The following is a 13,501-nucleotide window of genomic DNA, read 5'->3' on the forward strand; positions in this document are numbered from 1 at the left end:
ATATGTTTCAAATGATTGTTCGACTTGTGTTTGAAGATAATGTATCAAAATTGTTTTATTGTCTTTTCAAAATGTAATTCTAGTTGTTCGAACTATTTTGATGAACTATTTTGTAAAGGTTTATATAAACCATAAACAAATAAATAAATAATAATAACTCGGAGGAGAATTCTAGCCCATGTAGTGTGCTTGACACAATCCTAACATGAACACTGTAGAATACATATTTCTCATTTAATGCCCACCAGCAATAGTAATATGAGTGTGGTGTGATGCACAAGGCTTACTTTAGGATGCAGGTGTAATTCCTGTAAAGGGCATGTAACTAGATGCTGTGCCTTTTAAAACATGTTTGCCTAGTATTACCATATTAAAGGATTCTGGTAAGTAAAGAGATGCTTTGAGTCTAGTGGCATCTCAGTCCTATAGAAGGCATTGCAAAAGAGTGGCATGGACTACCTTGAAGGTTAACCATTGCCTTACCTCTGCGAGAATGGGATCAGGTCCCAGCTCTTTTTATGTGCACAAATTAATCACCCAAGACTTGCACATTTCTGGATAAATGACACAGTTTTATACAGAGTGATGTTCTAAAGGTACATTTGCTCTTGATTGTTTATCTAATAGAAACTCTAATAGAAACCCAAGAGGCAATAAAAACAGAGCAGCACAAGTGAATGTGGCTGTCCTTAAGGACAGAAAAGGTTACAGTAGACTTAATCTGGCACTTTAAGGGGTGCCCCACCAAAAGAAACTTCAGAGAATATTTTAGAATCATATTTTAGAATCATATAATGTTGCTATATCGAATCTTGCACCTGAAACAGCCCCCTTCATATCCACCAGGCAGGCAGATTTAATTCTAGGCGTATCCAATTGTTTCCACAAAGTCAATTATTCTGATATATTTTACTTTGTGGAAATTAATTTAAAAGTAAGGGGTTAAAGTGGGATGGGGAGAGGTTTGGGGTCAGGGTGGCAGTGAAGGGGAAAGGAGAAAGAAATTCACAGTATATTTTGGTAGTAATTTCCACGAAGTGTATTACATCGAAGTAATTTACTTTGTTGAAATGACATGGAATCATTCTAGAACCCAGATTCATCCTTTAATGAACCAGCATCATATTGTCAATCGACACCTATTAGATCATGAGAGGCTTTACATCACAATTACTTCAAAACAATGATGCGCTGCACATTAGATGGCTTATTTCTAATGTCCTTAACACCAGCCCCTCATCCAATGCATTTACACATTCTGAAGGGTTCCCTAATATGCCCCCTCAAACTGAACTTGCATTGTACCCTTTGCGACAGCTCCCTGGGGCAGGCAAAACATTAGCAACTGTGCATGCATAATATAGCCCCACGGATCTATTTATTATTGTGCAAAGGTTTCCCAAAATCCGTGAAGGCCCTGTTAAGTTTCACAAAGAGTTACAGGTTATCATTGAGTCTTATAAACCCAGCTGTTCCGATCTCAATCACCTGTTGAGATTCCGTTCCTCCTGACACCTTCACTTTATTAAACCAAAACAAAAAGAAATTGGCCATTTAATGAACTATTTACAGAGGCATTAAAAGATGTCACCAACATGATCTTAGAAAGGTGTCCCAAAAAAACAGACTGGCCCAAAATCATTGCATGTACAAAAAGCAAAAGGGGAGAACCGGGCGATATTCCAGAGATATTTAAACTATTTTTTAATCAGTTTTCAGGGTTCCCTAATGTGGCAATTACTGCGCCAAAAGCCATTGTTTCTGTATCTGTATTGGGGCAGTAGCCCAAGATAGCTGATGGAATTAAGGCAGTACTCATTGGCTGGGAAGAAAAAAACTTGATGGAAGTGTTAGTAACAGCGCAGTATTTTAATGAAAAGGCAGTAAGACGTAAAGCCACCGCAGAGGTTTAATTGCATAACAATCCATTAGCTCCACCCTTTGCCAGGAAGGCCAGCACACTGAGGAGGCATTCGTTTTAGAGGAAGAGGCTGAGGCGGAGTAAGAGGAGCCACTGTTAATGTGGGTCAAGGAGGCACTCAAGATAGACAACCGATGAATGTGCATGATGGTCAGTGCGATGTTTGCAAATGGTTCCTCCCTCAATTTCAGTCATTTCCAGTAACTCGGCTACCTGCTAGATTTAATCTACAATACAACAAAGGGGGGCATTGAATACTGTTGCATCACTTAATCTGCAGGATGCTTATGCTCCATATGTAAATAGTGGTACAGGTGTTTCTTGCCTGCTTGACACAGGCCCATCACACAAAACTTTAATAGCCTCTGAATTTCCATGTGTGCCCTGTTGGGATAAAGTGGTAAATGTCTATGACTGTCCCTTTTGGTATGATTTTCGAGGATCTACATTTCTATTGAATCCCTTTAATGTCAGTGAATACTAGGATTGGATGTATTACATAAAATGGGTATATTAGCTGTTGTTCCTGTAAGGCTATTTATCAGGATATCCCAGGACATAGAGAATTGAACCATTTGGAATTGCAAGAGCCTCTGAATTCGAAATAAGGCACTGAGGAATGACACTCCCTCATTTCAATACGGACTGCTGAGATTAGTTCCTCAATTGTGATACGCGCAATGAAGCGGGACACATATTTAATATGGAACCAGTACAAATTACTCTGAGCTCAGCCAAACCTCTCTCATGTATCCCACAGCCCCATTTCAGAAGAAATGGAACTTTGAGTGTTTGAAAATATAAAAAAATATATATCTAAAGAAAAACTAGGACAAGTCTAGGACACAATTTTATATAATGGTTCATACAAAATAGCCAAAATGTTACTGTGAGAAGTTAGATTTGTGGTGCGCTATGTACCCGCCCCAACTTACATAGCCATAGCTCCTGCTCACTGGGGTATGCCCGACACCCAGGAGCTGGTTTTAGATCCTGCTCATAGAACCTTAATTTCGAGCCCTACAGTGTGCACTGGCCAGAGTTCTGCATCGGCTAGCTCAATGTTATTCATGGTCCTGATGACCCAGGTTGGCAGGGCTATTTATCAATTTTCATGAATAATGTGTTGGACGGTGACAATGCTGGGCACTGATGCCAGCCATGTCTGCACACTGCTACACTCAGCCAGCATAACATTGCTGCACATTCTCTACTGTATTAGGGTGAGTTGACAACAACAGAACAGTCACCAGCCAGCAGCCCCAACCCAGGGACAAGGTCTGTGAAAAGGCCAATATCAAAGAGGAGTTCCTGTCATGAGTGACTATCTATATAGGACACTCTTGCTGCAGTGTTTGATAGGCAGGTTCATCAGTTAAGTAATTATTTTGCCTACATTTGTCCATCAATTTACCGAAGGAGGAAAGCATGCTTGTGCTTTTTTTCTGCGGAGAGGTGATTAAAATGTTCTACTTGCCACTGATAGGATCAGAGCAAAAATGTTAACCATGTTGTGTTTTAAAGAAACAATTAAACATTTTGTTTATTTCAAGACACAACTTATAGGTTATGGCGATATCTGTGAATCGCACAGTGGATCCATCACCCCCAATTAACCAGAGGGAGTTCCAGCTTTAACCACAAATATGTTGGCACAGTATGGCGTTGCAGTGGGTAGTGTCAACATAGGGTGGAGTACTGCACGCCCCAATGTGTAACAGGCGTGCTAGAAACTCCTTTTCTTATTAAGAACTGTAAACCGGAGATTCCTGGCTCCCTAGTTTGATTGGGGATCTAGGAGCCTCCATAATTCAGGGAGAGTTTGCTGATTTTGCCATCCTCTTGGGGAATTTACTGCATATATTTGTTAACCAAATGTGCTTCTAAATATTTAGAAAAGAAAACTGTTTGAAAGATCATGATACGTTATTAATGTAGGCCTCACAAAAAATGTTTAATTATCAATACAAACAAGACCCAGCTCTTTCTCAAAGTGTTTAGAAATTTGAAACTAGGGGCCACCCACCTTTATGGGGGTGGAGGGATTCTATGGAAGAAAAACTGCTGCTGTATGTAATGTAGGTTCATACATGTAGATTTACATGAAATTGAAAGTGAATTCAAATGAAAAATATTCAGATTTGAGAGAGCTAGGCCTTACATTCACTGCAGTGGCCTGGTATAGAGACTGCATTTTGAATCACATTTATGCCTTCTGCTAGAAAAGTGCTTTAAAACCTGGTTCACTGAATCATTGTTTTACTCACATGGTAGCTAACTGCAGCCTCAACACACGTTTACGAAACCTCGCTTGCCTTTCCAGACAGATGCTTATATATTGGAAGAAACTTTTTCAAATGATGAGTGACAAGAGATTGTGCATTTCTATTAAATAATAAATACACAGCTGCACTTGCATTTCTTGCAGAAGTGACTTTGGAAGACCAAGGATTGGAAGTCTCCTCATAAAGGTCTATTTTACTAATTGGAAGGAGATAAAAAAACTCTATAATTAAGTCACACAATCTTGTGCTTGTTGCATTAGAATCAATATGCTATAAAACCTATACAAGTAGTTGTATGAGAGACCCGGTAACACAGCTGCATTATTTTAATGGAGGGTCTGTATTGCCCTTTTGTGTTCATCTTGTAGTGCTGCTATTAAATCTTTACCAAACTAGCTTCACCCAAAGTTTGAGTCCAGTGTTTGTTTACTTATAAAGTAAGTAAAGCAAGCATAATTGACTCTCATCCCATGAACTGCTTATAACATCACACATGATATAACTTATGACAATGTCAGCAGAGGCCTCAGGATATCCACTGGCTGCACCAACAGGGCTTGGTTGCGGCCAGGTATAGCAACCAGCAGTATGGCATTGATGGTAGGAATCCAGCACCTGAAAGAGGAACAGCACCAATAGGGTAAGGTCAGTGGTCATGCCCGAGTTGTTGGGGCTGCGGTTTCTGCACCCTGAGCATGGTCTAATGCAATGTGCTAGGCTCGGTGACTGTAAGACATGGTGACAGTGGTCAGTATGGGTCAGTGTTCCTGGTGAAAGTATGTTAAGTAACCCCAAAAATGTATTGTGAAATCTTTGTTTAATGGGCATTATTGGATATTACAGACATCGCAAAGATATATGTTAAAAAAATATAGGTTACCTAAAACTGCAGTGAAGGAGTGTTACGATTATGATAATTTCAAAAAGCAGTGGAATTCGTCAGTTATTGTTAACAATGTAACCTTACCTCTTCAAACTCAAACAAACCCACCTGGCATGCTTTTCAGACTCAGGATCAAGAACATTAAAGGGTGCACAGTCAATATTTAAAAAATAAAATGCAGTGCATTATTTCTTACCAGGGATATTTTTCCAATTAAATACACTCCCCATCCAGCACCATTTTATGCCTTTCTGTTTCTGAAGTTGTCCTCTTGTTTGTCGACTGCTCTAAAAACAGGAAATGGCGTCAACGGAGGCAACTGGAAAAAAAAAATATGTTTAAATTGATGACTAAGTGAGGCTTTTTTTTTTTTTTTCCAAACACCGAAGTGCAACACATTATGTTCATAACAAAAAAAAATAACAATACACTCTTCATGATGGAGTTAAAGAATAATGTTTTCACTAGTTCTTTCAAGTTAGATCATACAGGGCTGGTTGGGCAAGAACTGATTATCACCGATGGACACTATTGGCCCGGGGCGAAAGGGCAGTGATCAAGTGATCCAGATCATAGAGAAATGATGGGGGTGATTGTACTACTTTGAGGAAACATGGAGCACAAGACCAATCCCCTGGAGTAAACTGAAAGCATAAAGTGTTTGTATAGAGCAAGCGAGGCATTGTTCAAAGAGATTTTTGCCTCTTGTTACCATGAAACATTTTTCAACTAAGTAAAAGAGAATTCAACTAACCAAAACAATTTCTAAGGCCCTTTTGGATATGTGAATTCAAGAGACAGGGTTGTCGATGCCAAGGACATGCAGGGAACTGTACCTGTTAATATTGGAACTTCATCACATGCAAAAAAACAAGGCCCAGACGTTTTCAATATGTTTACCAGCAACAGATCTCAGCAGGCTAATGGAGCTTTACAACATAAATGAAGTATTTCAGGATTTCACCACAATGCCATATTCCTAATATTGTTTGCAAAAGGTGGACTTGTTAATTCTAAAAGACAATAAGCTTTTATTTGTTTTCAATAATTGTATCTTGCAATACATTCAATTTAACTAAAATAATGCAAAGTAATGAAGAAAAGAAACACATTTGAAGTTCTATTATTTTCGGTAGCACTGCATTCTATTTAGTTTGAAATGGAACATGCCTGAACACGTACATTGCATTAACTTGGAGCAGCAGCCTCAACCAAAGGAATTTGTCATAGGACCCAGATCATGAGGAAAGCAAGGCTTGTTCAAGCTGCTTTTTCGAGAACCTGTTCATAAAACCATGTTTACTTTGAAACAAAGTCATATTTTAGGGCTTTGTATGTGCTTAGAATGGAAAAGAGGCTATTTCCCATGCATCACCACTGACATTCTTTGGCCGAAATCAGCATTTATTTAACTTACAATTCTTGTCAAACTGAAGAAACAATTCCATGTAGCAATTATATCTAAAATTTTAATTATTTAAAAAAATATATAACTCTGCAGTGCAACATTATAGAAACTTGAAACAAATTGCAAGTTGTAGATAGAAAAATGTTTGTTCGGCCAAAACAACATCTGCCTAGTTTATAATAAAAAATGCAAAACAAATATTTGAAAAATGATCATCTCTATTAATATACATTTCACTGGGGCATGTTGTATCTTGAATTGGTGGCCCTAATGCGTAGATCCGATTGGTCTTTTTAAAAAAAATTAAACTAGCACATTCACAAAAACAGCTGTTTCAAATCATAGGATTAGGAGCGAGTTCCTCCCTCTTTCTTGACAGTCACAAGGCTAGAAATGGTTCTTGCTGGCACAAAACAGGTGAATAGCCACACATTAGTCACAAGGGAGGAGTTTGTGATTATGTAACACCTTGCACAGAGGTAGAGCGATAAATTGGAGAAACATCTGGAGCTATTCTGAATGTTATTTAAGGAAATGGCTGGCGAGGCAGAAGTGTGAATTTTGTAAAGTGTTGGTGCAAAACTAACATTATTTGGTGCAATTTAAATATAATTTATGCTCTGTAAAATTAAGCACCATTTAAATAGAATCAGTGGATTGTGCCAGCATAGAATGACCAGGGCCATAGAATCATCATGAAATATTATTGCCTGATGGGCTATCATTTAAAATTGTCACCAGTGGGAGCCTAGTCATTAAATAGATACTCACGCGCAGCAGAAAGTAGCGTACACAATTTAATTAAACACAGACAATCATGCAATGAGCTAAACCTACGCAATCCCTTATCCTGAAAAGCACAGTCAGACCTATGTGTAACGTGAAAGGGCAAGGGTGCTTTAACATTGTACACTATTATTGGAGAATAGTATGGCTCCAACCTAAAACCTTTAGGTAGGAAGGCAAAAAACAGAAGCTGATTGAAAGTTGCACATGCATTTTCAGAGAATGTTGAACAACAATATTTAGATTGAAAGTTGCATAGACAGGTTTAGAGAAAATTGCACGATCAAGTTCTGAAGCCCCTGTACCACATTTATTGTAATAAGAATCTTTTGATTCTGAAAATGGTGGGTGTCATTGGGGGAAAAAGAAGACAGTATTTTGACGCATTTAAAATGTGATTATGGCTCATGTTGAAATGCTTTTGTGAAGGATTTTGAGAGGCCTTTATCGACAAAATAAATGTATTTAGAATGCCTAGTATTGTTAGAGCTGATATGTATAGAAAATACATTATGGAAATGTGTCAGTGACCAAAGTAAAATGCATGCAGCCAGGGCAAATTTGGTTTTGTTCATAAGTGTTCTGTGATTGAGTAATATTGTGGTGACCTCCTTTGTTTGGATTTTACTTGTAGTCTAAAATACAAATATTTACACTCCTCTGCCTCCTCATCTGAAGTGACACTGGAAAATTCAGGATAGAAAAATCCCAACTAATTCATGAAATAGAAATGTGTCTTCATGGCAGTGTTCAAATTGCCAAATGAATCAATGGATAAGAAAACAAACAATTGTGTCGCTGAATAAGGAACATTGATTTTAACAGGATTGCACAAAATAATTTACAAAAGCCGGCAAAATATGTAAAACCGGCTATTTGCATGAGAAATCTGCTTCCTAATGTAGACGGCAAAAGGAAATTGATGTAATACATATCATTTAAAATCAAAAACACAGTACCCCTCCACAATTGCCACTGGGAGTACCTTCACATACGGCAGACGGGTGTCTTAAAATCTATAGGGGTGATTTTAAAAAGATATGCTAATTGCATGCAGGACCTCCAATGCTTACACTTACAGGGTGCAGGTCTACTGCATGCAATTTTCAACACTCACAATGCAGTGTGTAGTAGTGAAGAGTGAATGAAGGTGAAATCATCTTTATTCTTCACTTTACGTGTTGTGAGAAAAAAATGCTGCCCGCAAATTATACTTGCCTGTAGTGTTTATTAACAGTTTCCTGTGAAATCCACTTGTTCATTAGCAGGTGGAAAGCAAAGTGGATACCATAGGATTCCTTTGGTTTTACGCCTACATGAAAACCTAAGAGGAGTAAAACCTGGGTGCTCTACAAAGCCAGAGGAGAAAAGCGGAGCAAAGATGCAAACTCCGCTTTGTTGCCTTCCTATGCCTTGAGATGGGCCAAAAATTAAATGAATTAAGCGCAAAATGAACGCTTAAAGGTACCTTTCTGCTTTTATTTTGCACTCCACTCAGTGCAAAATGGCTGCCAACAAGTCTTAAGGGAGAATTTTTTTACTTAGTTGGCCGGTGCCAAATACATAGCCACGGTGCTGTAACCTAGAAATGTTGCCCCTAATTATAGAACCGGGATATTTATTAATTGCAAGCCCTACTTCGAGAAGCAATGGAGCGCTTTGCAATGATAGGTGGAAGAAAACAGTGAGGAAAGCAGAGAAAAAGGGAGCGGGGAGCTTACGGGGGTGGGCAATTGGCAGCAATGTATATACAAGCAACTAGTGGTGGAGTGGGGAGCAGATTACCGAGTCTCTGGTAGGGTGGGTAGACCTAATTGTTAGGGCAGAGCCATTCCTTGAAGAAGTAGTATTGAGCACTTCCCTGAAAAGTAGCGGTGATGGGGCAAGTCTGATGTTGATGGGGAGGAGGTTCCAGAGTCTTGAAGCGTATACAGAGAAGACCTGTCTTCTGGGTCTTTCCTTCTTGCACCAGAGTTCAAATCTGCAAATGTCATTACTTCTGGTGTATCACAGGCCTCCGGAGATGCTGAGTATTGCAGTAAGGTAGCCTGGGGACATCAGAGTGACAGCCTTGTAGATGATGCCACAACATTTGGGGAAAATACATGCTTTCAGTGGGAGCCAGTGCAGTTCGCTGAGGGTAGGGGTTATATCAAATTTGCAGAGTCCTTTAATGAATCTTGGTGCAGCATGCAGGACACGTCTCAGGGGTGCCAGCATAGTTACCAGGGGGCCTTCCAAAAGACTCTCTCCTGCAATTGAAGTCCTTGTCAAAAAGAGCTGCAAGGCCTTACTCATACATTGCCTAGCAGAACCTTCCTATTAAACGACCGGTAACAGCTCAGCAGTAGGGAGATGCCCAGGTTTCAATGCAACATAACTTATGAAGGTTCATTCATTCATTTGGCCAAAAAGATGAAGGCTGCTTTGAAGCAATAACAGGGAGCCTGGATTATCTCACTCAGCTCCCACAGTTATTCACACAGCTCAGTAAAACTTTGAATATGGGGCGACCATTTTGAAATCAGTCCAACTGATAATCTCTCTTTTGCAATCTGTCATGAGGCTGCTACACTGCCAGACTCCAATATTTCAACAACTAACAGGTATGTTTCAATACCTTGGCAGTGGGCATATGGCGTAGTGCTCACCACCAGCACATGCAGAACTTAATTGCAAAATGTTTCTCTTTTCTTCAACATAGTCAATTAACATTTCATAAGAGTCAGTCGCCCAATGGGCTTCACCACAATTTCCATACAGTGCGACTAAAAGTACTCCCACAGTTGTGGTATCTTCATGGGGCATGTCCTACAAAAAAAACTACCACTTCAGTGACACTACTGGTGCTCCCCATGGAAAACGCACAAGTTTAGTTCTCGCCTCACACACACTGCTAGTCCTAATGCTGCAGCAGGGCTGATTCAGGACATCATCCAAAGATCTTTAAACTGAGTACCACTAAATTGGGTAATAATAAAACCTGTTATTACAGAGTTTATAAGCAGGAGAAATCTATGATAAAACATTTTATTACGAGAACAAATATTACCTCAGCACAGGCGGCTGCTTATCTTTTCTAACTTCTGTCCCTCCTGATATTAGGATACATTTGGAGAAATCCCCTTGGAAATGTGATGATTCCAAGTCACAGGGCATGGATTGTTGGCAGCACAAATCTGCTATTTGGAATAAGAGGCACTTGCTGTGAGACTGCCAGATTGCCATAAAAGGACACATTTATTTTGAACCTCCAAAATCAATTTTTCGTAGAACCACCGAGTGATTGTAATAGTCTACTTTGTTTTGTACCTAAGCGCGCAAGCACACACACAAACATAGGCACACCCAAACCCACCCACACACACACCAGAAACCTTGTATTTTTTTCACAAAGGAGCAGAACAGTGGGCACTGCATTTGTTAATGCGGAATTAATACGATCAAGGTCCAAATTCAACATATGGCCTCTAAACTTGTGACTCAAAACCCTCGGGCTGGTGTGAAGTGCCAGGAAAATATGTTTTCTTTTTTAATGTTTGTTATTTATTGTGCTTTGGTTTATATTTAAACCTTTTACAATGTGCAAAATACTGTATCAAAATACAATGCATATAAATACATAAAGGACATTATTTTATATCATATACATTGAGTATCTAAAATCTTAAACAATTCATAGCAACCATATTAAAATGAAATTCAAAGCTCCAGTAATTAATTCAATTAGTTAAAAACAATCTTTAAATTTAACACTAAAGAAATATGATCACCAATCCTGAGTCTACAATATAGACCTCCAGAGGCCAGGTGGTTAAAATTGCAACATCTATGGAAATTGATCTCTCTCAGATTTTCTGTATTAGGACAATAGATTACCAAGTGTTTGATTGTTTGTCTTATTGAAAGACTTACTCAATCGACAACAAACTCTTTCAGGTTTTTCAAAACCCATTCTTGGGCCTAATAATTAAGGTTTTAATTGAATTTCAACCTCATGTAAGACGATCTCAATGTGCTACATGGAAATAGAAATATATATTTGGAGATGTTACTTCTCTTTTGGAGGAAAAACAAATGTGAATACTGTGAGGGTGTAGAAGTTGGAGACTGACTTGGAGGGGTCATTTTGTGGGCTATAGACTTTTTTGTGTAACTCAAGAAAACGTCTCTCCTCCTACCTCTAAGGGGCTTGCCCTTCCCCAACCTAGCAAAACTTTAATGAGCTGTCAGAATGTCTGTCAAAAATCAATGTTCTCTGTCCTCTGTCAGAAACCAACTAATCTAAACCTAACATTATAAACATAAGTCTTTAACTAAAATGAAGTTTGTGCTTCCTTCGCCAGGAGAATGACTCCCTTCTCCTGGCTGCTTCTGTCTTCTAGTAGAAGTTACTCCTTCAATGTCCCATCAAATGGGACCAGGGGAATGACTCCCTTCTCCTGATGCTTCTCCAAATGTTATCCACAGTGGTCTTTAAGCACTCTTGCAGAAAACGTGGATTAGTCTCTAACTCCTTCCAGGAAGTAGAAACACTCATAGCATTATTTGGCTACCATTTAACAGTCTGATCATTAATCTTTTCCAGAGTTCTCAATATCTATCTTGTATGTCTCTCTACTGGTTTCTATATCATAATTAGGGGATTGTTTCCAAAGCTCTCAGACTTTCCAGTGACATTTGTTGGGCCACAGCGACGAGGGAGACAACTCCCAATGTCCTCTGTTTTAAGAGAGGTATTTGGTGAATCACTGTGATAAGGGAGGGGTCGCCTGTTCTACTCTACTTGGGCAGCGATATTGGGTGAACCACTGCAATGAGGGAGATGACATCCAACACAGTCTGCTTGATCAGTGGTATTGGATAAACCACTGTGATGAGGGAGAGGACTCCTAGTGCGCTCTGCTCAAGCAGTGGTATTGAGCGGACCACTGTGATGTGGGAGAGGACTCCTGATGCACTCTGCTTTAGCAGGGGTCTTGGACTGATCACTAATGAGGAAGATGGTTCCCGATGTACTCAGCTTGGGCAGTGGTATTGGCCTGACCACTGCGACATGGGAGATGACTCCCGATGCACTCTGCTTGGGGAGTGGTATTAGGCTGACCACTGCGATGACGACGATGGCTCTGATGCACTCTGCTAGGGCACTGGTATTAGGCTGACCACTGCGATGATGGCGATGGCTCTGATGGACTCTCCTAGGGCACTGGTATTCGGCGGACTACTGCCTTGAGGGAGAGGACTCCTAATGCACACTGTTTGGGCAGTGGTATTGCCAGGGTTTCCTGGGACTACTGCCTTGAGGGAGATGACTCCTGATGCACGCTGTTTGGGCAGTGGTATTGCCAGGGTTTCCTGGGACTACTGCCTTGAGGGAGATGACTCCTGATGCACGCTGTTTGGGCAGTGGTATTGCCAGGGTTTACTGGGACTACTGCCTTGAGGGAGATGACTCCTGATGCACGCTGTTTGGGCAGTGGTATTGCCAGGGTTTCCTGGGTTACTGTAATATATGTTGTTTTCTCTGTGGTTGGGTTTGGTTTGTTTGGCCTTAACTTTTATCTGCAGTGTGTGGACAGTCTCCCAAGCCAAGATGGTGGTTTGCATTTGACACCCTGATCGGCTGGGGAGAGACAAAGGGCAGTGGCTGGGCATTCTAAACTGCCTTTCATTGTCATCAGCCCAGATGAGAAGACCTACTGTTCAGGAGCTCCATTACTTTAGGCAATATAACTTTGGGGCATCTTTTGGAATTAAGAAGTTAAAGTCTTTAGGTCTGAAGCAGAGGAGAGAAGCAGGCAGCAGTTTAAGCCATCAGGTTTCCAGCATAAGCTAAGTGTTCTACTACTAATGTTCTGGAAAGACTGTCTAGTGTAAGTTGTGGAAGACCTGCCTTCATTTTGAACTAAGACTTTGAACTGCCTTTTTAAATATTCATTTTAGTGCTGAAGAGTTATCTGAATAGTGTTCGAGTGAAAATAAACTGCTTTTCATGTTTGTTATGTTTCACAAATGCATTAAGGGAAAGTCCGCTCTGTGCCACGTTCTGCTGTCAAGCAATGTGCGCATGGGAGTCTGCCTTTCTACACAGTAGGTTTAAAGTTTACTTCAGGAAACCATTAAGTGGTTTCCAGGACTGGTGGCCAGTACATTCTTGACAGCACTCGCTCACCGTCAGGAAAAGGAATATATTTCATTTTTTTTCATTAGGTTTG

At 40.0% G+C, this 13,501-nt stretch overlaps 1 protein-coding gene across 3 annotated transcripts in view; it reads right to left on the reverse strand.

Annotated features, from left to right (window-relative positions):
- CDC14A (cell division cycle 14A) overlaps positions 1-13,501 on the reverse strand; it is a 1,359,412-nt gene that overhangs the window by 113,927 nt on the left and 1,231,984 nt on the right. For all 3 annotated transcript variants that reach the window (XM_069641577.1, XM_069641576.1, XM_069641579.1), the window contains exon 16: positions 5,286-5,408. In XM_069641577.1, the coding sequence (XP_069497678.1) occupies positions 5,331-5,408 (78 nt within the window). In that variant the 3' untranslated portion in view covers positions 5,286-5,330. The remainder of the gene's footprint in view (positions 1-5,285; positions 5,409-13,501) is intronic.

This window comes from Ambystoma mexicanum, chromosome 1q (genome assembly GCF_040938575.1).
Source record: "Ambystoma mexicanum isolate Mex_15411 chromosome 1q, UKY_AmexF1_1, whole genome shotgun sequence".
Classification (NCBI taxonomy): Eukaryota; Metazoa; Chordata; class Amphibia; order Caudata; family Ambystomatidae; genus Ambystoma; species Ambystoma mexicanum.